The 25,989-nt window shown below is 48.6% G+C and overlaps 2 protein-coding genes across 6 annotated transcripts in view; both read left to right on the forward strand.

Annotated features, from left to right (window-relative positions):
- cep131 (centrosomal protein 131) overlaps positions 1 to 12,173 on the forward strand; it is an 18,905-nt gene extending 6,732 nt beyond the window's left edge. The window contains exons 11-30 of one of the 3 annotated variants that reach the window (XM_034557988.1): positions 135 to 229; positions 318 to 443; positions 531 to 693; positions 3,145 to 3,242; positions 3,334 to 3,486; positions 3,577 to 3,768; positions 3,851 to 3,988; positions 4,065 to 4,190; positions 4,312 to 4,428; positions 5,215 to 5,244; positions 5,544 to 5,646; positions 6,002 to 6,203; positions 6,786 to 6,893; positions 7,337 to 7,454; positions 7,535 to 7,609; positions 10,073 to 10,215; positions 10,535 to 10,712; positions 10,798 to 10,994; positions 11,108 to 11,168; positions 11,279 to 12,173. In XM_034557988.1, the coding sequence (XP_034413879.1) occupies positions 135 to 229; positions 318 to 443; positions 531 to 693; positions 3,145 to 3,242; positions 3,334 to 3,486; positions 3,577 to 3,768; positions 3,851 to 3,988; positions 4,065 to 4,190; positions 4,312 to 4,428; positions 5,215 to 5,244; positions 5,544 to 5,646; positions 6,002 to 6,203; positions 6,786 to 6,893; positions 7,337 to 7,454; positions 7,535 to 7,609; positions 10,073 to 10,215; positions 10,535 to 10,712; positions 10,798 to 10,994; positions 11,108 to 11,168; positions 11,279 to 11,350 (2,495 nt within the window). In that variant the 3' untranslated portion in view covers positions 11,351 to 12,173. Of the gene's footprint in view, positions 1 to 134; positions 230 to 317; positions 444 to 530; positions 694 to 3,144; positions 3,243 to 3,333; positions 3,487 to 3,576; positions 3,769 to 3,850; positions 3,989 to 4,064; positions 4,191 to 4,311; positions 4,429 to 5,214; positions 5,245 to 5,543; positions 5,647 to 6,001; positions 6,204 to 6,785; positions 6,894 to 7,336; positions 7,455 to 7,534; positions 7,610 to 10,072; positions 10,216 to 10,493; positions 10,713 to 10,797; positions 10,995 to 11,107; positions 11,169 to 11,278 lie in introns of those variants that run through there. The other 2 variants (XM_034557985.1, XM_034557986.1) reach the window with 2 other exon arrangements.
- Positions 12,174 to 16,198: 4,025 nt separating this feature from the next.
- On the forward strand, positions 16,199 to 24,615 carry st6galnac (ST6 (alpha-N-acetyl-neuraminyl-2,3-beta-galactosyl-1,3)-N-acetylgalactosaminide alpha-2,6-sialyltransferase). Of its 3 annotated transcripts, none has more exons than XM_034558043.1 (10): positions 16,199 to 16,317; positions 17,039 to 17,368; positions 18,721 to 19,024; positions 21,446 to 21,611; positions 22,334 to 22,508; positions 23,140 to 23,278; positions 23,411 to 23,514; positions 23,653 to 23,736; positions 23,911 to 24,010; positions 24,120 to 24,615. In XM_034558043.1, the coding sequence occupies exons 2-10, from the start codon at positions 17,226 to 17,228 to the stop codon at positions 24,288 to 24,290; spliced, it is 1,386 nt and encodes a 461-aa protein (XP_034413934.1). In that variant the 5' UTR covers positions 16,199 to 16,317; positions 17,039 to 17,225; the 3' UTR covers positions 24,291 to 24,615. The 3 variants fall into 3 exon arrangements, with proteins under 3 accessions (XP_034413934.1, XP_034413936.1, XP_034413935.1); XM_034558045.1 differs by having other exon boundaries at positions 18,724 to 19,024; XM_034558044.1 differs by lacking the exon at positions 16,199 to 16,317 and adding an exon at positions 16,329 to 16,766.
- The last annotated feature ends 1,374 nt before the right edge of the window (positions 24,616 to 25,989 follow it).

Below are 25,989 nucleotides of genomic sequence, written 5' to 3' on the forward strand. Positions count from 1 at the left end.
CGTCGTTCATCTGCAATCATCCGGGTTGTGTTTAAAGTCTATTGTCCTTGTAGTACTTGTGGTTTATTGTTGTGTGGTATCTAAGGGCCGTGGATATTGTAATAAGTGTATTGATTTGTAATGTGTCTCCACAGAGTCCAACTTGAAAGTTACGGCCGACTTGATTGAGCTGAGCTTCAGGGCCATTTCCCCGGCGTTGTCCAATCACAGAGGCTCTCAGGGTTCTCAGGTAAATCCCGTCTTCGCTCTCCACTCCCTTCATCCTCCACCTCTCCCTTTCTCCTGATGCTCAACGCGTCCTCTCCTTTCCCTCACAGGAGGACAGAGTGGAGGTAGACGTTTGCCTGGTGCAGCAGCATCAGCAGGACGACAGGAAACTGATCCGTAAAGAGAAAGCCCGCCTGGCCCGCCTCGCCGCCGCCGCCCAGGTGAACGCACCTGAGGTACGTAGAACCCAATCGGAGCGGTCGTCAGCGGCTCCGCCCTCAGCTGTTGACCGGCCGGCGGCTCCCTCTGGTGGTCTGTTACAGGAGCTGCAGCAGAAGAGGGTGCAGCGGGGTGCAGCCGAGGTGGAGCCGGAGAGTCTGAGACTAGCGGGACGCAGGAAGCCGCTGAAGATTTCTGTCACCAACAAAACGTCACCGGGCAACAACAGCCCGACGTCACCGACCGATGTCAAAGCCCAGAACACAGGTGAGCCTCATGGACCTCCAACATGTCAAGAATGCTAAAGAACATGGAAGATAGATGTGAAGGAACCCGTAAGACTGTAACCGTCGCCGCCTTGTCGTACTCGAGAAGCGCCTTTTGCTTATTTCATCAAGACGTCATGAAGAGTTTTAAAAGAGGTGAATGGAGAGGAATCTTTATGGAATACAGATCTTTTAGATCAATTTGAGGAGTTACTATTGTTTGCAGGTTTGATGTATGATTTGGGACTCGGTGGTCTTGCCTATGTGTGCCCTACCTCGGTCTCCTTCCTACCTCGGTCTCCTTCCTACCTCGGTCTCCTTCCTACCTCGGTCTCCTTCCTACCTCGGTCTCCTTCCTACCTCGGTCTCCTTCCTACCTCGGTCTCCTTCCTACCACCTCGGTCTCCTTCCTACATTGGTCTCCTTCCTACCTCGGTCTCCTTCCTACCTTGGTCTCCTTCCTGACTTGGTCTCCTTCCTACCTTGGTCTCCTTCCTACCTTGGTCTCCTTCCTACATTGGTCTCCTTCCTACCTCGGTCTCCTTCCTACCTCGGTCTCCTTCCTACCTTGGTCTCCTTCCTACATTGGTCTCCTTCCTACCTCAGTCTCCTTCCTACCTCGGCCTCCTTCCTACCTCGGTCTCCTTCCTACATTGGTCTCCTTTCTACCTCGGTCTCCTTCCTACTTTGGTCTCCTTCCTGACTTGGTCTCCTTCCTACCTCGGTCTCCTTCCTACTTTGGTCTCCTTCCTGACTCGGTCTCCTTCCTACCTCGGTCTCCTTCCTACCTCGGTCTCCTTCCTACCTTGGTCTCCTTCCTACATTGGTCTCCTTCCTACCTCAGTCTCCTTCCTACCTCGGTCTCCTTCCTACCTCGGTCTCCTTCCTACATTGGTCTCCTTCCTACCTCGGTCTCCTTCCTACCTTGGTCTCCTTCCTACCTCGGTCTCCTTCCTACATTGGTCTCCTTCCTACCTCGGTCTCCTTCCTACCTCGGTCTCCTTCCTACCTTGGTCTCCTTCCTACATTGGTCTCCTTCCTACCTTGGTCTCCTTCCTACATTGGTCTCCTTCCTACATTGGTCTCCTTCCTACCTCGGTCTCCTTCCTACCTCGGTCTCCTTCCTACCTTGGTCTCCTTCCTACATTGGTCTCCTTCCTACCTCGGTCTCCTTCCTACCTTGGTCTCCTTCCTGACTTGGTCTCCTTCCTACCTCGGTCTCCTTCCTACCTCGGTCTCCTTCCTACATTGGTCTCCTTCCTACCTCGGTCTCCTTCCTACCTCGGTCTCCTTCCTACCTTGGTCTCCTTCCTACATTGGTCTCCTTCCTACCTCGGTCTCCTTCCTACCTTGGTCTCCTTCCTACATTGGTCTCCTTCCTACCTCAGTCTCCTTCCTACCTCGGTCTCCTTCCTACCTCGGTCTCCTTCCTACATTGGTCTCCTTCCTACCTCGGTCTCCTTCCTACCTTGGTCTCCTTCCTACCTTGGTCTCCTTCCTACATTGGTCTCCTTCCTACCTCGGTCTCCTTCCTACCTCGGTCTCCTTCCTACCTTGGTCTCCTTCCTACATTGGTCTCCTTCCTACCTTGGTCACCTTCCTACATTGGTCTCCTTCCTACCTCGGTCTCCTTCCTACCTCGGTCTCCTTCCTACCTTGGTCTCCTTCCTACATTGGTCTCCTTCCTACCTCGGTCTCCTTCCTACCTTGGTCTCCTTCCTGACTTGGTCTCCTTCCTACCTTGGTCTCCTTCCTACCTCGGTCTCCTTCCTACATTGGTCTCCTTCCTACCTCGGTCTCCTTCCTGACTCGGTCTCCTTCCTACCTCGGTCTCCTTCCTACCTCGGTCTCCTTCCTACCTCGGTCTCCTTCCTACCTCGGTCTCCTTCCTACCTCGGTCTCCTTCCTACATTGGTCTCCTTCCTACCTCGGTCTCCTTCCTACCTCGGTCTCCTTCCTACATTGGTCTCCTTCCTACCTCGGTCTCCTTCCTACCTCGGTCTCCTTCCTACCTTGGTCTCCTTCCTACATTGGTCTCCTTCCTACCTCGGTCTCCTTCCTACCTCGGTCTCCTTCCTACCTTGGTCTCCTTCCTACATTGGTCTCCTTCCTACCTCGGTCTCCTTCCTACATTGGTCTCCTTCCTACCTCGGTCTCCTTCCTACCTCGGTCTCCTTCCTACCTTGGTCTCCTTCCTACATTGGTCTCCTTCCTACCTCGGTCTCCTTCCTACCTCGGTCTCCTTCCTACCTCGGTCTCCTTCCTACATTGGTCTCCTTCCTACCTCGGTCTCCTTCCTACCTCGGTCTCCTTCCTACCTCGGTCTCCTTCCTACCTTGGTCTCCTTCCTACCTTGGTCTCCTTCCTACATTGGTCTCCTTCCTACCTCGGTCTCCTTCCTGACTTGGTCTCAGCCCCTCAACGTCTCCGTCTGGTCTCCATGTTTTCACAGACTCCAATCTGAAGGTCGTGGCTGAGGTCGGTGACCTCTCCGGCTTCAGAGCCGTTTCCCCGGCGTTGTCCAATTGCAGAGGCTCCCAGTGTTCCCAGGTAACGAATTGAAAACCAGCTGCACGTTACCGCTTTATGAACGATAACCGTTCCGTCCTTTGAAAGCCTGCTCGTGAACTCCGTGCTGCAGGAGATCCTGCAGAGGTCGGTGAGCGTGGAGGACCAGCGGCGGTCCAAGAGCACCCTGAACGAGCTGCTGGACACCCTGAAGCTGCTGGAGGGCGAGCCAGAGAGGCTGTCGGCAAAGTGCTACAGCAAAGAGAAATACGCCTGGATCGATGAGGTGACTCTATAAGTATTCATTTATTAGTTATGGAGCGCTGATGTTAACCTGGTGACTTAACCCTGCATCTCCACCGTGTCTCACCTGAAGGACGGAGACTCCAACTCTCTGACCACCGACAACCTGGAGCGCCACGGCCAGCTGAGCCACCACCCGGCGCTGCCAGACGGGGGCGCCCTGCTCTCCGAGGCCAAGCTGCAGAGCATCATGAGCTTCCTGGACGAGATGGAGAAGTCTGAGCAGGAGAGGCCGCGCTCGGTGACCTCGGGGTCGCACAGAGAGGTCAGCGCCTGTCCGCCCTCAGGTTATCTCATGACCGAACGCGCTAACTAAGTTAACGCGCGTCGCCTCTCCGCGTTCGCAGGCCGTGCTGTCGGAGGAGGAGCTGGTCGGCGTCGAGCAGGCGTCCGCCACCGCCGCCGAAGTCACGGGCTCCATGATGAGAATCAAACTGGAGCTGGAGGAGAAGAAACGTGCAGTCAACATGCTGCAGGCCGCACTGGTGAGGAAACACACACACACGTCACAGCACGCTTCAACGATGTCGGCCCCCGGACCTCATTCATCTCGTCCTTCAGGGCCAGCAGAGGGAGCTCACCGCGAGACACGTGAAGGAGACCGAGAAGGAGCTGAGCAGAAGCTTCCAGCTGCAGAAGGAACAATACGAAGCCACCATCCAGAGACACCTCACCTTCATCGACCAGGTAGCCGCACACACACACACACACACACACACACACACACACACACACACACACACACGGCCTCGCAGCTGCATCATCGTCTCCGTCGTCTCTCGTGGTTTAAAATACGTTCCGTCTTCAGCTGATCAACGATAAAAAGCTGTTGGCTGAGCGCTGTGAAGGGGTGGTGGGAGAACTGAAGACGGTGGACCAAAAGTACACCAAGAGGATCGCACAGATGCAGGAGCAGCATGACATGGTGAGAAGACGTCGATGTGCAAATCTTTCTTAATTCTTCTTCTCAGTTTCTGCTTTGCATCTGGCGTCATCGTGTTGCGTAACTTTCTTGCAGTGCTGCTTTTGTTTAACTGTCTTTTCTCTGTTTTCCCCTCTTCTTCTTCTTCTTTTTCTTCTTCTTCATATTCTTCTTCTTCTTTTTCTTCTTCTTCATATTCTTCTTCTTCTTTTTCTTCTTCTTCTTCTTCTTCTTCTTCTTCTTCCTATTCTTCTTCCTTTTCTTCTTCTTCTTCATATTCTTCTTCTTCTTCTTCTTCTTCTTCTTCATCTTCTTCTTCCTATTCTTCTTCTTCTTCTTCTTCATATTCTTCTTCTTCTTCTTCTTCATATTCTTCTTCCTATTCTTCTTCCTTTTCTTCTTCTTCTTCTTCATATTCTTCTTCATATTCTTCTTCATATTCTTCTTCCTATTCTTCTTCCTTTTCTTCTTCTTCCTATTCTTCTTCTTCTTCATATTCTTCTTCTTCTTCTTCCTATTCTTCTTCTTCTTCCTATTCTTCTTCTTCTTCCTATTCTTCTTCTTCTTCTTCTTCCTATTCTTCTTCATATTCTTCTTCTTCTTCTTCTTCTTCTTCTTCCTATTGTTCTTCTTCTTCATCTTCTTCTTCTTCCTATTCTTCTTCCTATTCTTCTTCTTCTTCATATTCTTCTTCTTCTTCTTCTTCTTCTTCTTCTTCTTCCTATTCTTCTTCTTCTTCTTCTTCTCGTCCTTTCCGTATATATATATTTTTTTTATCCTGGCTTTTAGGTGTGGCAAATTCTGGGTCCGTTGTGCGAGGTAACTTATTTTTTCTCCTCTCACGTGGTCATCTGTGGCACCATCATCTCTCTCTCATTCTACCGTTCCTTCACCGTTCTCTGTCCCTCACGACGTCTGTCTGCATGTGAGTCTTTTCTCATTTATGTCTAGACTTCCATATAAAGCTTCCTGACTGATGCTGTTGGGTTAGTCAGTTTGAACTTCCTCTGTGGTGTTTCTCACTCAACTCTTTGATCTCAACGCGCATATCTTCACCTTGTGAAAGCTGAACAAAGTCTCCCCCTTCCTTCTACCCGACCGTCGTTTACCCTCCTCAGGAAATCAAGAAGTTAAAAGAGCTGATGAGCGCCACGGAGAAGATCCGCCGGGAGAAGTGGATCGACGAGAAAACCAAGAAGATCAAAGAGATCACGGTTAAAGGTGCGTTAGCCTCGGCTAGCGGGGGCGAGCTCATCGACAGAATACTTTGTGGGGTATAATAAATCAATTGGAGCGGCTATCGGTGGTAGTATTCATGAACAAAGAGGTGGCGTTCTTCCACTATTGTGATGATTCGTGTCCATGAGAAGCTCCAGATCCCTCACTGACTGTTTAGGTATATTTACCGATGTTCTCAACAATATTTAGACCTGAAGTAAACCTCATGACTATTATTATTTAAAACAAAAACAAGAATCATCACATTTTTCTCCAGCGAGCCGTAAACTTCTCGCGGGGACCCGACCCGCCTCAGAACAGTGACCCGGGTCCTGTCCCCCCCCCCCCCCCCCCTCAGGTCTGGAGCCAGAGATCCAGAAGCTGATCTCGAAACACAAACAGGAGCTGAAGAAGCTGCGCACGCTCCACGAGGCGGAGCTGCTGCAGGCGGACGACCGGGTGGCCCAGCGCTACGTCCGCCAGTGTGAGGAGCTCCGCCTGCAGCTGGAGAGGGAGAAGGAGGAGCAGTGTCACAGGGAGAGGGAGCTCGCCAAGCAGAGGTGGGCACGGCACGCCGCCGCTACTCATCAGATCCTTCCGCACACCCTTTTACAGCCCACTTCATCACTAATGTGCATGTTGAGTTATCAAGCTTTAAACATTTGATTTGGCTCGTCGTGTCTCTGGTGCAACGTCAAAGGGTCTAATTCAGGAATCCTACGATTCCATACGTTCCTTCCATGATTTCCATCGATAGTGGACGCTAAGCTGCACACAGAGGCAGCTCATCGTGTCTCGGCTCTTTGAAATGGAAGCTGAAATGAAAACCTGGTCAGACAGGAAGCAGGAAGCGGCTTCAAAGTGAACGTGTTGCATCTCGGTGCCTTGAACCCTGAGGGAGACGGTCTTCAGTCTCGACTGTTTATTCAACTGACATCTCGCTGACTGCAGCGCACGAGAAGAGAGTCGCAGAGAGAAAGAGAGGCTTCTAATTCACCGACGTCCGCGGTGCACGAGGAACGAGGACCTACATCTCCAGGAAACGGACCGGTGGAGTTAATTAAAGCTCTGCCAGCGGGTAATAATTACACTGTGTTTACCTTCATTTTAGCAGGATGTGTGTGTGTGTGTGTGTGTTTCAGATGTGAGAAGCAACTTCAGGAGGAGGAGCTGGCGCTGCAGCAGCAGAGGAGGCGTCTCTACAAGGAGGTGGCCGACGAGAAAGAGAGGCTGGCTCAGCTGGCTGCACGGTAAGGTCAAAGGTCGTGTCTGTTTTTCCTCTGTCATTAACCAGAGTTGTCCACCGAATGTTCCAGAAGCATGACGGCTCTTCTGGGAGTTGTGGTTCCAGTCTAGTCTGGTGGTTCTGTTGAGAACCTTGGGCTCCTTCTCCTGCAGCTTTAAGATGTTAAGGACATTGAATGCATCATCAACACATTGTTGTCTAGTTGCTCAAAGTTCAAAACAACGGCATGAGGCAGTGTGAAGTTAATGCCGTGCACGCATCTGGATGCCTACTGTTCACTGGAACACAATATGTTAAACGCCAACGATAGCTCTCTTTTGATATTTTGAAATATGAATTCATTCCCACGTGGATGATGCTGACGGCCTGTTCCTGCAGAGTGATGGATAGAGAACACCTGAATGGATCACAGGTGATTTATCAGGCTCTTCTCTGTCTGTCCGGCAGGCAGCGCGCCGAGCTGGAGGACCTCCGGAGGCAGCTGGAGGAGAACAGCTCTCTGGCCGGCAGGGCCCTCCGAGAAGAGCTGGACAAGAGCCGAGAGGAGCAGGAGCGGAGGCACCAGGTGACGTGAGGACAGAATGCAGCATCACACACGCCTCAGGCACTGAGCAGGACTGACTGAGTGTTGTTCTGCGTGAGCAGGTGGAGGTGAAGGCGCTGCAAGAACGTTTGGACATTGAGAAGCAGACGTGGGAAGAAAACTACAAGAAAAAGGAGGTTTGTTGACACGATGTTGTTGAGGTGGAAGAACTAAACAGACTACCCGGTAAAGATGAAGCTTTGTGCTCAGTTACTGATACGTTAACCTTTCAAAGTCCAACTCTCTGGAGGGCAACGAGGTGGGAGAGACCTCTGCTGTCCAACCCCCCGTGTGACCGTGACCTTGAGTCACGTCTCATTGGCCCAGGCAGGAACTAAAAACCCAGTCATAATCTACATTCCACCGAGCCGGGCGTCGACCGGTTTATCTAGTGTGTGCACGTGGACAGACGAAGTGTGTGTACGTGGACAGACGAAGTGTGTGTACGTGGACAGACGAAGTGTGTGTACGTGGACAGACGAAGTGTGTGCACGTGTGAGAACAGACGAAGTGTGTGCACGTGGACAGACGAAGTGTGTGCACGTGTGAGAACAGACGAAGTGTGTGCACGTGGACAGACGAAGTGTGTGCACGTGTGAGGACAGACGAAGTGTGTGCACGTGGACAGACGAAGTGTGTGCACGTGTGAGAACAGACGAAGTGTGTGCACGTGGACAGACGAAGTGTGTGCACGTGTGAGGACAGACGAAGTGTGTGTACGTGTGAGGACAGACGAAGTGTGTGCACGTGGACAGACGAAGTGTGTGCACGTGTGAGGACAGACGAAGTGTGTGCACGTGTGAGGACAGACGAAGTGTGTGTACGTGTGAGGACAGACGAAGTGTGTGCACGTGGACAGACGAAGTGTGTGCACGTGTGAGGACAGACGAAGTGTGTGCACGTGGACAGACGAAGTGTGTGCACGTGTGAGGACAGAAGACATGTGTGTACGTGTGAGGACAGACGAAGTGTGTGCACGTGGACAGACGAAGTGTGTGCACGTGTGAGAACAGACGAAGTGTGTGCACGTGGACAGACGAAGTGTGTGCACGTGTGAGGACAGACGAAGTGTGTGTACGTGTGAGGACAGACGAAGTGTGTGCACGTGGACAGACGAAGTGTGTGCACGTGTGAGAACAGACGAAGTGTGTGCACGTGGACAGACGAAGTGTGTGCACGTGTGAGAACAGACGAAGTGTGTGCACGTGGACAGACGAAGTGTGTGCACGTGTGAGGACAGACGAAGTGTGTGCACGTGGACAGACGAAGTGTGTGCACGTGTGAGGACAGACGACATGTGTGTACGTGTGAGGACAGACGAAGTGTGTGCACGTGTGAGGACAGATGACGTGTGTGCACGTGTGAGGACAGACGACATGTGTGCACGTGGACAGACGAAGTGTGTGTACGTGTGAGGACAGACGAAGTGTGTGCACGTGGACAGACGAAGTGTGTGCACGTGTGAGGACAGACGAAGTGTGTGCACGTGTGAGGACAGACGAAGTGTGTGCACGTGGACAGACGAAGTGTGTGCACGTGTGAGGACAGACGAAGTGTGTGCACGTGGACAGACGAAGTGTGTGCACGTGTGAGGACAGACGACATGTGTGTACGTGTGAGGACAGACGAAGTGTGTGCACGTGTGAGGACAGATGACGTGTGTGCACGTGTGAGGACAGACGACATGTGTGCACGTGGACAGACGAAGTGTGTGCACGTGTGAGGACAGACGAAGTGTGTGCACGTGGACAGACGAAGTGTGTGCACGTGTGAGGACAGACGACATGTGTGCACGTGTGAGGACAGATGAAGTGTGTGCACGTGTGAGGACAGACGAAGTGTGTGCACGTGGACAGACGAAGTGTGTGCACGTGTGAGGACAGACGAAGTGTGTGCACGTGTGAGGACAGATGACGTGTGTGCACGTGTGAGGACAGACGACATGTGTGCACGTGGACAGACGAAGTGTGTGCACGTGTGAGGACAGACGAAGTGTGTGCACGTGGACAGACGAAGTGTGTGCACGTGTGAGGACAGACGACATGTGTGCACGTGTGAGGACAGACGAAGTGTGTGCACGTGTGAGGACAGACGAAGTGTGTGCACGTGGACAGACGAAGTGTGTGCACGTGTGAGGACAGACGAAGTGTGTGCACGTGTGAGGACAGACGACGTGTGTGCACGTGTGAGGACAGACGAAGTGTGTGCACATGTGAGGACAGACGAAGTGTGTGCACGTGTGAGGACAGACGACATGTGTGCACGTGTGAGGACAGACGAAGTGTGTGCACGTGTGAGGACAGACGAAGTGTGTGCACGTGTGAGGACAGACGAAGTGTGTGCACGTGTGAGGACAGATGAAGTGTGTGCACGTGTGAGGACAGACGACATGTGTGCACATGTGAGGACAGACGAAGTGTGTGCACGTGTGAGGACAGACGACGTGTGTGCACGTGTGAGGACAGACGAAGTGTGTGCACATGTGAGGACAGACGAAGTGTGTGCACATGTGAGGACAGACGAAGTGTGTGCACGTGTGAGGACAGACGAAGTGTGTGCACGTGTGAGGACAGACGACATGTGTGCACGTGTGTCCACAGGAAGCGTGGCTGCTGAGCCGCGAGCGCCAGCTCAAAGAAGAGCTGCGGCGAGGACGCGACAAAGAGATCGAGCTCGCCATCTGGACGCTGGAGGAGGAGACCAGCAAGGACAAGGAGGAGAGTGACAGGGCAGCCGACAACAGGTGTGTGTGTGTGTGTGTGTGTGTGTGTGTCACACCCAGTTCTAATGTTCTTCCTGTAACACATTACAATAACTCGTGTTTGCTGTAGTTAAGAAGAAAGATGTTGACACAAACACAATGTGGGCCGTTGGTCTGTTGTTGGGCTTCAGTCTGTACGGCTGGTGGTTTTAATGAAGCATGTCAGGTGATCAGAATGAGCAGATTGATGAGCGTCTTTGCAGGATTTTCAACGTGAAATCCTTTTTTACTTTTCCGCTTCTTCCCCCGAACGTCACAAGAGTTCTAATGGACGCCGATCGCCCTCCGACTCTGTCCTCAGGGTGAAGCGCGTGAGGGAGAAGTACGAGGCGGAGCTGCAGGAGCTGGAGCGCTCCGAGCGGGCGGCCGTGGAGAAGCAGCAGGCGCTGAGGAGGCAGCAGGTGGAGGCGGAGGGGGAGCTGATCCGACTGCAGGCCGCGCTGCGACAGAAGGAGCAGCAGACCGAAGACGTCACTCGGGTAAGGAGCCGGCTGGTGCGCCGTAACCACGGAGACCCTTGTCCCCCCCGAAGGGCCTCCTCTCACCTCGACCTCGTCTGTTCAGACCCGGGACGAGCTGGTGGGCGAGCGCCGCAGCCTGGCGGAGGTGATACGGCAGGAGTTCGCCGACCGGCTGGTGACGACGGAGGAGGAGAACCGCAGGGTGAAGGTGGAGGTGTCGGAGGTCCGGGCGAGGCTCCGGCTAGAGGTGGAGCGCGTCACCAGGGAGAAGGAGGAGGAACTGGCTGAAGTCCACCAGCGGTGAGTTTAGCTTACTGTAATAATAATGAGCTTTATTCTCTAGTAACATTCACAGCTGGTCTCGTGTGTTTTAGAGTTTCATTAACGTCCTCTTTTCTGTGATTTTCTGCCAGAGTGAAGTCGGCCATCTTGAAGAAGGAGGAAACTGTCAGTCACCTCCGGAAGCAGCACGAGGTGAGCCCCCCCCCCCCCCCCTGTTGGGAAGGGATCAATAAGAACAACACAAGTTGGATGAGAGATGATTGACAGCGTGTGTTTTAAATGTCGGTCCTCTCCTCTGATAGGCTGCCCTGAAGAGGGCGGATCACCTGGAGGCCCTGTGGGAGCAGCAGAGGAAGCAGCTGCTGGAGAAGTGACTGACAGGAGGGCTCTATCCGTCTGGACCCCCCCCCCCCCCCCCACACACACACACACCTTCTCTTTGGGTACAAGACTGAACCTGTGGGACTCCAGAAGGTGGAACCAGGGACTGAACCTTGTTTTACCTCGTTTGAAAAACACAAACTGGGGAAAAGCTCCCCAGGCATGAAGGACTTCCCTAATTCAAATGCCACAGACCAGGTGGCACCGATTCTTCTTCTTCTTCCGTTTCCCGAGGAGGACTACTGCATTTCTTTATGACTGTACACCCCCCCCCCCCCCCCCCCGAGACATGTGTTTTTGTCCCAGTGCTGATTACAGGCTCTCTAACCTCTCCCTCCCTGCAGCCCCCGCCTCCTGAACCGAACGAAGAGAAGGTAGACGTGAAGTCAGAGCGCATGTAGATGAGTGGCCACGTCTGAGGTCAGAGACGAGATGGTTGGAGGCTTTAGAAGTGAATGTGAGGAAGAAAGAAGAGGAGAGGAAGGAGGAGAGGAAGGAGGAAGGAGGAAGGAATGCGCATAGAAAATGTCTATAGGCTTAGGAAGGCACAGCTGGGCCAGAGCGAGGTGGTAGGAGGGTCTGAGGGGGCACAAAGCATGTGACGCATCACACTCAACTGGCCCTCGAGTCACACACACACACACACACACACACACACACACACACTCACACACACACACACTCTGCACTTGTGTATCTCATTGAGTTTGCTTCTCTTCTAACTTCTTAGCCCTGACGTCAGTTGAAGACGTGTTGAAGCCCCTCCCACTGACTCCAACAGTTTTTGTGGGTAAGACTTCAGGCTAGGGGGGGGGGGGGGGGGGGGGGGGGGGGGGGGGGGGGGGGGGGGGGGGGGGGGGGGGGGGATGTCCTGGAAGTGAAGCCTGTAATTTAGGTGCACCATGATGTGAAAAGACCACACTGATGTGATGATGAAGACCCTAAATTAGAGCTCACATGTATGAAATATTTATTCCGTTCCTCTTTTCTATATTTATTTCCCGTTGGGCCACAGAGGTCACGTGAAGTGTGTCTCATAAACGTGCCGTTTGTCGATGGTTTTAAATACAGTACGTCGGGTTTTTTCCGACAATGGAAGTAGTTCGAGCCACAATGTGAAGGGTTCATGTGAAGGGTTCATGTGAAGGGTTCATGTGAAGGGTTCATGTGAAGCGTAGCGGAGGGGGAGGAGCCTGGAAGCGACCACGGTTTGCATCGATGGGAGGCGGCGTTCCTGGCGCATGCCTGTCCTACAAGTGCCAACGCGCCTTGCCTGTGTGTGTGTGTGTGTGTGTGTGTGTGTGTGTGTGTGCCAGCGTTGTGTCCTGAGATGACACACATTTGTATACCAACCCTTCCTTTGGTTTTGATTGTGCTTCACGTCTCTGTGCCAGAACACGCAGCTCTTGAAACACTCGTTTAGTTCTGATTGTTGATCATGATGAAGATGCTTTTGAAACACTGTGAAAAGAGAATAAACAAGAACGACTCGTTGAAGACTGGCGCTGTGTTCCTCGTCTGTGACAAAAGACAATTGTCCTCATTGCCCCCCCCCCCCCCCCCCCCCCCCCCCCCCCCCCCCCCCCCCCCCCCCCCCCCCCCCCCCACACTCTGGGTCCAAGGAGCTGCTGGTTTGGCATTTCTTCACCGTTCATGAATGTCTGGCAGCCGTCATGGAAGTTCAGACCACGCCTGGAATGTTTCAGCCTATACATCTGGAATAATGTCCAGAGCTGACCCACTTCCTCTTCCTCCTCTTCCTCCTCTCCTCCTACTCCTCCTCCTCCTCCTCCTCCTCCTCCTCTTCCTCCTCTCCTCCTCCTCCTCTTCCTCCTCTCCTCCTACTCCTCCTCCTCCTCTTCCTCCTCCTCTCCTCCTCCTCCTCTTCTTCCTCCTCTTCCTCCTCCTCCTCCTCTTCCTCCTCCTCCTCCTCCTCCTCTTCCTCCTCTCCTCCTCCTCCTCCTCCTCTTCTTCTTCACCCTCCAGTCTGCTCAAAGCAGCCGGTGGTGCGTTATGAAAACTTTCAGCCCGTTTCCTTTTCAGAGGGAACCAGAACCCATTGACTCTCACTCCCATTGACTCTCACTCCCATTGACTCACTCCCATTGACTCTCACTCCCATTGACTCTCACTCCCATTGACTCACTCCCATTGACTCTCACTCCCATTGACTCTCACTCCCATTGACTCTCACTCCTATTGACTCTCACTCCCATTGACTCACTCCCATTGACTCACTCCCATTGACTCACTCCCATTGACTCTCACTCCCATTGACTCACTCCCATTGACTCTCACTCCCATTGACTCACCTCCATTGACTCTCACTCCCATTGACTCTCACTCCTATTGACTCTCACTCCCATTGACTCTCACTCCCATTGACTCTCACTCCCATTGACTCACTCCCATTGACTCTCACTCCCATTGACTCTCACTCCCATTGACTCTCACTCCCATTGACTCTCACTCCCATTGACTCACTCCCATTGACTCTCACTCCCATTGACTCTCACTCCCATTGACTCACTCCTATTGACTCTCACTCCCATTGACTCTCACTCCCATTGACTCACTTCCATTGACTCACTTCCATTGACTCACTCCAATTGACTCTCACTCCTATTGACTCTCACTCCCATTGACTCTCACTCCCATTGACTCTCACTCCAATTGACTCACTTCCATTGACTCACTCCCATTGACTCTCACTCCCATTGACTCACTCCCATTGACTCTCACTCCCATTGACTCTCACTCCTATTGACTCTCACTCCCATTGACTCTCACTCCTATTGACTCTCACTCCCATTGACTCTCACTCCTATTGCCTCTCACTCCCATTGACTCTCACTCCCATTGACTCTCACTCCCATTGACTCTCACTCCTATTGACTCTCACTCCCATTGACTCTCACTCCCATTGACTCTCACTCCTATTGACTCTCACTCCCATTGACTCTCACTCCCATTGACTCTCACTCCCATTGACTCACTCCCATTGACTCTCACTCCCATTGACTCACTCCTATTGACTCACTTCCATTGACTCACTTCCATTGACTCACTCCCATTGACTCTCACTCCCATTGACTCTCACTCCAATTGACTCACTTCCATTGACTCACTCCCATTGACTCTCACTCCCATTGACTCACTCCCATTGACTCTCACTCCCATTGACTCTCACTCCTATTGACTCTCACTCCCATTGACTCTCACTCCTATTGACTCTCACTCCCATTGACTCTCACTCCTATTGACTCTCACTCCCATTGACTCTCACTCCCATTGACTCACTCCCATTGCCTCTCACTCCCATTGACTCTCTGTGGGGTTTTTACCATAAAGATAAAGCCCCGCTAGTTCAATTATCAGACCCACACTCCAATGACCACAGATGACTCGAGCTCTTGGTTTTACTTGCTGGAAGGAGAATGTTGAGCTGCACGTCTCCAAACACTCTGGCTCGCCACTCTCCAGACAGTCCTTTGTATTGAAGTGGTTCTCCCACACAGAATGAGGAACAGTTTGTCTAGTCCCTCATCAGTCTGAGATGACCCTGAGCCATGTGTGGTGGTGTGTGAGGTGTGTGGGGAGACACATTAACCCTGTTGACCTCTTGTCCTCAGGGTGAACGGTATAGAATAAGTACAACAACAACGTATTACTCTTCTTCTGTTAGCTACAGTAATTACATTCATAGGGCGTACATTCTTTAATGCAAATTGAAAACACATGCTCTAAACTCTAACACACTCACTCCCATTGACTCACTCCCATTGACTCACTCCCATTGACTCTCACTCCTATTGACTCTCACTCCCATTGACTCTCACTCCTATTGACTCACTCCCATTGACTCTCACTCCTATTGACTCACTCCTATTGACTCTCACTCCCATTGACTCTCACTCCCATTGACTCTCACTCCCATTGACTCACTCCCATTGACTCACTCCCATTGACTCACTCCCATTGACTCTCACTCCTATTGACTCTCACTCCCATTGACTCTCACTCCTATTGACTCACTCCCATTGACTCTCACTCCTATTGACTCACTCCTATTGACTCTCACTCCCATTGACTCTCACTCCCATTGACTCTCACTCCCATTGACTCACTCCCATTGACTCACTCCCATTGACTCTCACTCCTATTGACTCACTCCCATTGACTCTCACTCCTATTGACTCTCACTCCTATTGACTCACTCCCATTGACTCTCACTCCTATTGACTCTCACTCCTATTGACTCACTCCCATTGACTCTCACTCCTATTGACTCACTCCCATTGACTCACTCCCATTGACTCTCACTCCTATTGACTCACTCCCATTGACTCTCACTCCTATTGACTCACTCCTATTGACTCTCACTCCCATTGACTCTCACTCCCATTGACTCTCACTCCTATTGACTCACTCCTATTGACTCACTCCCATTGACTCTCACTCCCATTGACTCTCACTCCTCACTCACTCCCCATTGACTCCCAGCTGACTGCAGGGTGAGGGGGGCCGGCTGTGTGGAGGAAGTGGCGTCTGCATGTTCTCAGCTGGTCACCTGACCTTTCACATTCATGTGTGTGTGGTTCAGGGTCGCCACACATTGTGAGCATAGCAGAGATCTTCTATTACAGCCTGGAGTGAGCTCCCCCCTTCCCTCTCTGTCTCTCTCCCTCTCTGTCTCTCTCCCTCTCTGTCTCTCTCTCTCTCTGTCTCTCTCTGTCTCTCTCTCTCTCTCCCTATCTCTCTCTCTGTCTCCCTCCCTCTCTCTCTCTCTCTTAGGCAGTGGAGGGGGGGTGGGGGGGGGGCTGACCAATTGCCAGCAGCTGTTGCTCATTTCACAGAGGCCCCGCCCATACAGTGCCGAGGCTGACAGCGCTCCACACCAGATGAGCAGCAGAGAGGAATATTGTGTGGAGGAGGACGGAGACCACCGAGGACGCTGCCGGTGAGTCGTTCTTTACTTCGAGTCTCTCTGACTCTTTGTCAGATTGTTTCATCACTTTTAAGACTTTTATTTAGAGTACAAAGCTGTTCTTAAACTGTTTGTCCTTCACTTGAACAGTATCTTCTCCCTGTTCTCTTATCAGAGAGCTTGAGTCAATCACTGGATCGCTGCAACACATTCTTTCCATTCCCCCGTTTTAGCCTCAGCCGGGAGGAGTACCTCCTCACGGGCCGGGGGGGGGAGGGGGGGGGGAGGCATCACTCGCTTCGTCATCGGTGATGTTTATTATTTCTCCTGCTTCACCTCGTCATCGAGTGGAGGGTTGATGGGTTTAAGAAAAGCAGCTCGAAGTCGTTTTGCCTATTCAACGGTTCAGAGAGCAGAGGCTGGTTCCACTCACAGAGAGCTGAGACGTGGAAGAGGGCTGATGTCTGCACTTCTTCGGAGACGTGGGTTCGACCACAGGACTCAATCACATGATTCCTGTCACTTGTTTCCTGTCACACGCTTTCCGGCTTCCTGTATTTTTTGTCGGCCGCAGCTTCTTTACTTCTAATTTAGAAAGAGCGGTGTCGTACGGTGTGAGCTCGGAGGAGATGAATACAACTTTCTGTTCAGGGCCGTGAGAAAAGGATTCATTAAAAAGGGATTATTTGGGACTGTGTTGACGCTGAAAGATGAAGAACTTGTTCCAGCTCTCTCTCTTTCTGTCTCTCCTCAGAGTGGAGCCCAGATCCCATTGTGGGCTAATTAAATCCCCACCATCACCGACACCCCGTCTTCTGTCCCGAGCCGGACGACCTCCTCCTCCTCCTCCTCCTCCGTCCTCTTCCTTCTCATGACCCTGCGGGGGGAGAGGAGGCCGGGGCAAGCACAGGCGGCCGGGCGGCGCGCTCCTTGACGGGGAGATGGCGCTCCAGAGGAAGCTGACGCTCTGCGCGCTGACGGTCGGCTTCCTGCTGTGCGTCTACATGCTGTGTGTGAACCTGGACAAGCCTCTGGCCACGGCGCCCCTCAAGCCCTCCAGCAGCTCCACACGGGCACCCAGCGGGTGAGCACCCGACGATGTGTTTTTATCTGTTTTTAAAGCGCTTCAAAAGGTTCTCAAAGGCTCTTTGACGCAAAGAAAAACAGAAACGATAAAAGCAACAACTTATTAAAGAAGGCAACACAAACATGCATAACATCATATTTTCCCAACTGAAAATATGTTCTCCATTGCTGCATCAATGAAGCGTGCTTCAAAGGAACAGGTCATTCAGCCCTGGAAACGAGGGGTTAAACCCTGAAAGGTTCCACTAGTTGTCGCCTCTGGTTGTGGTTTCATTTTAAGAGCTGTTCTTTAACTGGAACGCCGTGTCACGAGTATTCCTCCACGGTTTTAACGAACTTTGGCATTTAGATAATACAATGCGAATAATTTTTATTTTTTAAATATTTTGTTTTCGCCATCACCCTATTGAGACACAACACTGGGAAATATTTAAATAAACATACATTATATAAAACTGACTTCAATATTAACATTTAGAATATGTATTGAATAGTCATGAGACAAAAGAAACCAGTAAAATCCTTTTAATGTTTTTAAAAAATAGTAATGTTCATCACAATAAATAACTTGTAGATTTTAACCTGCATCCCTTAAAACACATTCATAAATTAAATGAAAAATAGCTTTAATGTGATGTTCTCGGTCATAGTTTTTTTACTGATTTCCGCCCTCTGGTTGAACCTTTGATCTTTTTATTCAGCTCTTTTCCTCTTTGATATGCTTTATGGCTTTATTGTCCTCGTCGGCATGTTTATGAGCGTAACTCGGTGACGATAGCGGGGCCAATAAACGGATAAACATTTAATAATGTAGACGAAATGCCGCCGCCTCCCTTTTCTTTATGATATAATGTGTTTCCCAAGTTATGCACATTGTCATAAATCGGCTTATTTTTTCCACATAAATCTCAGCTCCTCCCATTTTCTCAGATATGTCTTGTGTTATTTAATTAAAAGGTTTGTTCTCTTTTTAAATGACAAAATTAAAAGCATGTTTTTCCGTTAACCCCTCGTGGTTTTTTGGCAATATTATTCAACAGTAAAATAAATCTTTCTTTGGTTATTTTTGTTGTGCTATGTGCCTGTCAATCCAAATAAAATAATCTCCAATAATTAATTTGAAGCAATAGTTTGATATTCAGGGAAATATGTGTATTGCTTCTGAGGGAGCAGATGGAAACCTCACCAAGCCAGGCTAGCTGTTTCCCCCCGTTTCCATTCATTGTGCTAAGCTAAGCTAACTGGCTGCTAACCCTGGTTATGGTGCTATACAAGTCAATAACACAGAAAAGATGGAACTTTATTAATCCCAAAGAAAAATAATAATAATAATAATACTGTCCTCCCCAGCAGCTCCCGGGACTCTGAGACCAGCAGAGACCAGTGGACCCATCAGCCCCCCGAGCTCTCCTCTGGACCGGCTCCGACTGGGAAGACTCAAACCACCACGGCCGCGCAACGCAAACCAGCAGAGGACGACGCCTCAAAGTCCAGTTCTAGGTCTGATGGGGCGGACAGCACCAGCACCAGGACCAGGACCGGTACCAAAGGCCCCGTAATACTGCAACCCAAGCAGATCCTCCAGACCAACGGGCCAACAGAGTCTCCCTTCATTGGAGACACTTACATGAGTGAAGACATGCCGCCACAAACGGTGAGTTAATATATATATTTATATGTATGTTTTAGTGTTTTATATCAGATGCTTAAGAAATGTTGTATATCTAAAGGTTGTATATCTAAAGGTTGTATACCTAAAGGTTGTATATCTAAAGGTTGTATATCTAAAGGTTCTATATCTAAAGGTTGTATATCTAAAGGTTGTATACCTAAAGGTTGTATATCTAAAGGTTGTATATCTAAAGGTTGTATACCTAAAGGTATACCTAAAGGTTGTATACCTAAAGGTTGTATACCTAAAGGTTGTATATCTAAAGGTTGTATATCTAAAGGTTGTATATCTAAATGTTGTATATCTAAAGGTTGTATACCTAAAGGTTGTATATCTAAAGGTTGTATATCTAAAGGTTGTATATCTAAAGGTTCTATATCTAAAGGTTCTATATCTAAAGGTTGTATACCTAAAGGTTCTATATCTAAAGGTTGTATACCTAAAGGTTGTATATCTAAAGGTTGTATACCTAAAGGTTGTATACCTAAAGGTTGTATATCTAAAGGTTGTATATCTAAAGGTTGTATACCTAAAGGTTGTATATCTAAAGGTTGTATATCTAAAGGTTGTATATCTAAAGGTTGTATACCTAAAGGTATACCTAAAGGTTGTATATCTAAAGGTTGTATACCTAAAGGTTGTATATCTAAAGGTTGTATATCTAAAGGTTGTATACCTAAAGGTTGTATATCTAAAGGTTGTATATCTAAAGGTTGTATACCTAAAGGTTGTATATCTAAAGGTTGTATATCTAAAGGTTGTATACCTAAAGGTTCTATATCTAAATGTTGTATACCTAAAGGTTGTATATCTAAAAGTTGTATACCTAAAAGTTGTATGTCTAAAAGTTGTATAACCTAAAAGTTGTATATCTAAAAGTTGTATATCTAAAAGGTGTATATCTAAAGGTTGTATATCTAAAGGTTGTATATCTAAAGGTTATATATCTAAAGGTTGTATATCTAAAGGTTGTATACCTAAAGGTTCTATACCTAAAGGTTGTATATCTAAAGGTTCTATATCTAAAGGTTGTATACCTAAAGGTTGTATATCTAAAGGTTGTATACCTAAAGGTTGTATACCTAAAGGTTCTATATCTAAAGGTTGTATATCTAAAGGTTGTATACCTAAAGGTTGTATATCTAAAGGTTCTATACCTAAAGGTTGTATACCTAAAGGTTGTATATCTAAAGGTTCTATACCTAAAGGTTGTATATCTAAAGGTTGTATACCTAAAGGTTGTATACCTAAAGGTTGTATATCTAAAGGTTCTATATCTAAAGGTTGTATACCTAAAGGTTGTATATCTAAAGGTTGTATACCTAAAGGTTCTATACCTAAAGGTTGTATATCTAAAGGTTCTATATCTAAAGGTTGTATACCTAAAGGTTGTATATCTAAAGGTTGTATACCTAAAGGTTGTATACCTAAAGGTTCTATATCTAAAGGTTGTATATCTAAAGGTTGTATACCTAAAGGTTGTATATCTAAAGGTTCTATACCTAAAGGTTGTATATCTAAAGGTTGTATATCTAAAGGTTGTATACCTAAAGGTTCTATATCAGAAGTACAGACTGTGGGTCGTGTGCAGCATATCACCAGGTTTCCTGGCCACAAACTGAGTTTTAAGGGAAACGGGTATTCCAGGAAATGGTGTGGGGGGGTTCAATGAGGGGTCACAGTGACCCGCCGCTGGTCCAGGACCAGCAGAGCGTTGTAGGGGGTTAGGGGACGGAGGTTCATGGGGAAGATGCAAGGCAGGTTTATTTGTAGAGCACATTTCAACAATGAGGCAATTAAAAGTACTTGTCTGAGTGTGGAGCCTATCTCAGGTGGACCACGGGTGACAGTGTGTATTAGTGTTTAACCAATCGACATGGTCCACATCATGGTCCACATCATGGTCCACATCATGGTCCACATCATGGTCATCATGGTCCACATCATGGTCCACATCATGGTCCAGAAGCTCAGGGACAGGAAGTCGATCTAATGATGCTGCTTCATGAGGGACAGGAAGTCAATCTGATGATGCTGCTCCATGAGGGACAGGAAGTCGATCTAATGATGCTGCTCCATGAGGGACAGGAAGTCAATCTGATGATGCTGCTCCATGAGGGACAGGAAGTCGATCTAATGATGCTGCTCCATGAGGGACAGGAAGTCGATCTAATGATGCTGCTCCATGAGGGACAGGAAGTCAATCTAATGATGCTGCTCCATGAGGGACAGGAAATCGATCTAATGATGCTGCTCCATGAGGGACAGGAAGTCGATCTAATGATGCTGCTCCATGCGGGACAGGAAGTCGATCTAATGATGCAGGAAGTCCCTCATGGAGAGTGGAGCGAGTGCTTTGTGTCTGCTGTGATAACGAGGCGCTGTGTGCCCTGCTTCCCTCAGGACTGCCCAGGCAGCATCAGGAGTCGGGTCTCACAGACGGAGTTCAGTGGCCGGTTCCTGAAACACATCCCGGTCCTGCAGTCGGCCCAACACGCCACTCGTGAACAGCACCAGCGCCTGAGCCGGTACCCAGGAACACACGGCTGGGAGGGAATCGATTACGAGAGTGAGCCTTCGGTTTTGTGTTTTAGATAGTTCTTCTTTTTGTTTTGTTTTTAATAATTTTATATCGTTTTTTTCGTTTATTTATTTTTGTTCATTCATCTCCCCTATTTTTTATTTATTTTCCATTTATTTTTTATTTTATTTTTTATTAATTTTATATCGTTTTTTATTTATTTTTTCATTAATTTCTCCTATTTTTTATTAGTATTTTTTTTTTTTGCAGTTAATCAAATTGACAAAAACCACACAGTGAATTTTTAGGCAGATTTTTAGGCCGATATCCTCACTTATGGATCTGCATCATAACCCATTTTTTATTGCATTAAGTGCAGAACTTTTCTTTTAGGGTTAAGCCACCTTGTGTTTTCATATATGAAAATATAATTCAAATTAAATTCATTATTTTTATATATATATCTTTTTAATTACATTTTGTTATCAACCCGCAATCCCCATTATTAGTGGAAACTACTTCTGGGTTTCCTACAAAAACACTACATCACAATGGAAAAACAAACAATTCCAAATATACCCAGACGGAAGCAAAGCATTGTGGGTGATTTGATTGAGGACATGTGGGCCTCATCACTGTCTCCTCGGGGCCCGATCACAAATAATCTGTGGGCGGATGCAATTACAGAGGCACACAAATAATTATTTTTGTTAACTGCACGGAGTGTTTAATGGGTCCAGATTAATGCGTTGAGTCTTCTGCGTCCGCAGCGTTGGTGGAAACTCTGTCCGTCCTCAACTCGTCCGCTAACCGCCGGCTGTTGGACGACTGGAAGCAGCGCGGCAACGACTCTGAGTGCGTCCGCTGTGCCGTGGTGGGCAACGGCGGCATCCTCAAGGACTCGGAGAAAGGGGAGGAGATCGACGGCCACCACTACGTCTTCAGGTAGACGCGGACGGTCACATCTGTGGTTCCTGATGGTTCCTGATGGTTCCTGAAGTCACAAAGCTCTCCAGAGCAATGGTGACGTAACGTCTGTAACAAATACTCTCTTTCAAAAAGAGACAACCTTGATTACAATCGTTAACTGTTCCATATTGTGTCATTTGTATGATCGCACACTTGTTGCACAGCTTCAAAATACAGTTTTTGTAGCCCCTCCCACTAAAATTGTAACTCTAATAGTCACAAAATAATCTATAACGCCACTAATACCTAAAATGTAACCTCCCAGATGCATAATAGTAAATAATAATACAAATATTAATTTGGTATTGCACCTTTTTGAGTATTTGTCTCAAATATATTGAGTATCTGAGGGACCTGAACAAGAGTTTTGGGAGAACATTGTCCAAAACGAGGGCATGCCGGCAAATTTAATAATTGTACTCTTGTCGGACTTTAAAAGCCTCAAAGCAGCGAGTTCTGGGACTGTTAGCGCTCCATCTCTGGTTCCCCCGTTCTGGACCTGAGTGGACGGGGTCCGCCATGTTTTGACGGTCTTGAGTGTTTCTTTACGGAGGAACCGATGAATGCCAGCGTGTTGTTCCATCGTTGTGTTTCTGTGCGTCTTCAGGACCAACGGGGCGATCATTAAGGGCTTTGAGCCGGACGTGGGGTCTCGCACCACCCACTACACCTTCTCCACCAACACGATGAGGAACTCCATGAGGGCCTACGGCGCCGCCGGGTACCGAGGACCCCCTCAGTCGAAAGTGAGGACCAAGAAACGACATCCGCGCTCCATAAAACGCCTAAAAATCACACATCATTTATTTTTGTATTCGTATCGTTGTTCTACCACGATTAATGTTGGCGTAACGGAGCCGCTCTCTGCTCTCCGACAGGAAACGCGGTACGTTTTTCTGCCGGATAACGAACGCGATTACCTGCTGATGAAGGCCGCGGCGACACACACTCCGGTGGAGCGAGGACCCGAGCAGGCCAAAGAGTAAGAAGCACCCGCGGGTGTCTTTCCTCCCTTTCTGGGCTGAAACGGAGCCGCTCGACGGTTGCCTCCCAAAGACGTGTGATGTGACGTGTCTGTGTGTGTGTGTGTGTGTGTGTGTGTGTGTGTGTTATCTCGCAGTCCGTGCAGCTACTTTGGAGAGGACGTGTCGGTGGAGAAGCTGAAGATGTACCACCCCGACTTCATCCGTTACCTCAGGAACAGGTGAGCAGGTGGACGGGATGAAAGCCGGGTTTCACGTTTCAAATGGTTGGAAGTGAGATGAAAAGAGAAACCAGAGAGCTGCCGCGGGGAGGCTCCTCCTCGCGGTGACCGAGAGCGCACAGCTTTTATATGCGTGTGCAGATTTATTAATGTCTCGTTTTGACTTTGTTTCAGATTCCTTCGCTCCAAGGTCCTGAAGACCAAATACAAGGCCGGTTACCGCCCGTCGACCGGCGCCGTGATGCTGCTGGCCGCGCTGCACACCTGCGACCAGGTCGGAACGCTGGGACGAGGCCGCAGTCGTCGTGGAAACGCGACCTGGAAGCGGGGTTAAATGGTTCGAATGAGTTTAATCCTGACTTGTGGCTCTTGTGTCGACACAGGTGAGCGCGTACGGCTTCATGACCCCCGACTACAGGAAGTACTCCGACCACTACTACGACCGCAGCTACCGGCCCGTGGGCTTCTTCGTGAACCACGACCTGCACCTGGAGACGAGCCTGTGGCAGCAGCTGCACCGGGCCGGCCTCATCCGGCTCTACATGCGCCAGTGACGTCGGGTTCCTCCCGTCGGCAGACAGGAAGTCCCGTTTCTCTCTCAAGACGTCGTTCGGGACTCAAGAACAAAAGAAAGTAGCAGAAGTTTTGTTTTTGTGAAGGAAAACAAAAGAGTATTTTTGTATTGACGGCTGCGGTTATTGTTCATTATATAGATTTACTTTTCTTTTTCGAGATTTTGTAATTCGACAACTATTGAATGGATAACTTTTAATTCTGCCTCATTTGAATGATGTCAAATAGTTAATGACCATAAAACTACAAAGGGAACGACGTTCCGCTACTTGGTTCAAAGATGCTAATAAACAAAAGTAAACGTTTCTCCTGCTGAGCATCTGTTTCTAACTGTATCCATGCCAGTTCCTCTCTCCCTCGTCTCCTAGTTCCTCTCTCCCTCGTCTCCTAGTACCTCCCTTGTCTCCTAGTTCCTCTCTCCCTCGTCTCCTAGTACCTCCCTTGTCTCCTAGTTCCTCTCTCCCTCAAATGGAAACCTGAAACCTGCTTCAAGGAGTGAGAAGCGTCGGCAGTCGTTTTTAATTCGTACGGATACGGTCAAAGCAATGAGGTCACAGATTGTTTTATTTGATATTGATATACTTTGAATCAACTGTGTGTGAACGGACATTTACCCAGTGACTTAAAACTGCTGTGTGTGTGTGTGTGTGTGTGTGTGTGTGTGTTTTTTTAGGTAAAGGGACTTCATTTATTTATTTTGTTTTAAAGCACACCAGTGTACTTTTCGTCCACAAGGTGGCGCAGTGAGACGATGAGAACATTGTGTCGTCTCTACTGGACTTTCAGAGCCTTTTAAAAACAAAACTAAGTGAACCCGTAGTTTGGTTGTTGTTGTTGTTGTTGGCGCTGATGGTCCAAAGCTCCTCCAGATTTGTTGTTGTCTGGAAACCAAAGGCAAACTGCAAGTCGGGAGCATTTAGTGTCCAACGTTTAGTTTGTGTGCTGTGGAGTCGATACGTATCCAGACAAAGTGATCCAGTCAACTGAAGTGTTGCATCGTGTTTTCACAAAGTGCAAACAGGGAGAACTTCAGAGTGCAATTTTAGATTTAGACCTTTTTAAATTCTGTATAGACTAAACTGATCTCAGCTGGTTTGTTTTCTTGGTTGGTCCCATAACTTAGTATGATTTCCCAGAAATTAACTGAAGTGTAACTGTAAACTCTTATATTTGTGAAAATGACTTTCAATTAATTAAATGAATTTAATTACTGGTCAAATGTGTCTTAATGCAATTTACAATTCTTTATACACATATATATACACACACATATATATATATATATATATATACACATATATACATATATATATGTATATATGTGTGTATATATATATATATATGTGTGTGTATATATATGTGTATAAACGTATACATATATATATATGTATATATACACATATATATATATGTGTGTGTATATATATGTGTATATATATATATATATATATATATATATATATATATATATATATATATATATGATCCCGAGACTCCCGAACCGGATCCTCTCCGCCCCCTGGCTGCGCCTAGATATCCTGTCCATGAAGGTCACGAACAGGACCGGTGATAAAGGGCAGCCCTGGCGGAGGCCAACACCCACCGGGAACGTGTCTGACTTACTACCGAGGAGACGAACACAGCTCCTACTGCAGGCGTACAGAGACCGGATGGCCCGTG

This window comes from Cyclopterus lumpus, chromosome 19, assembly GCF_009769545.1.
Source record: "Cyclopterus lumpus isolate fCycLum1 chromosome 19, fCycLum1.pri, whole genome shotgun sequence".
Classification (NCBI taxonomy): Eukaryota; Metazoa; Chordata; class Actinopteri; order Perciformes; family Cyclopteridae; genus Cyclopterus; species Cyclopterus lumpus.

Coding starts and splice junctions, on each gene's coding strand:
- st6galnac (XM_034558043.1), top strand. CDS start 17,226: ATGGCGCTCCAGAGGAAGCTGACGCTCTGCGCGCTGACGGTCGGCTTC. Junction 23,279..23,410: donor GAGGACCCCCTCAGTCGAAA/GTGAGGACCAAG, acceptor GCTCTCCGACAG/GAAACGCGGTACGTTTTTCT. Junction 24,011..24,119: donor CGCTGCACACCTGCGACCAG/GTCGGAACGCTG, acceptor GTGTCGACACAG/GTGAGCGCGTACGGCTTCAT.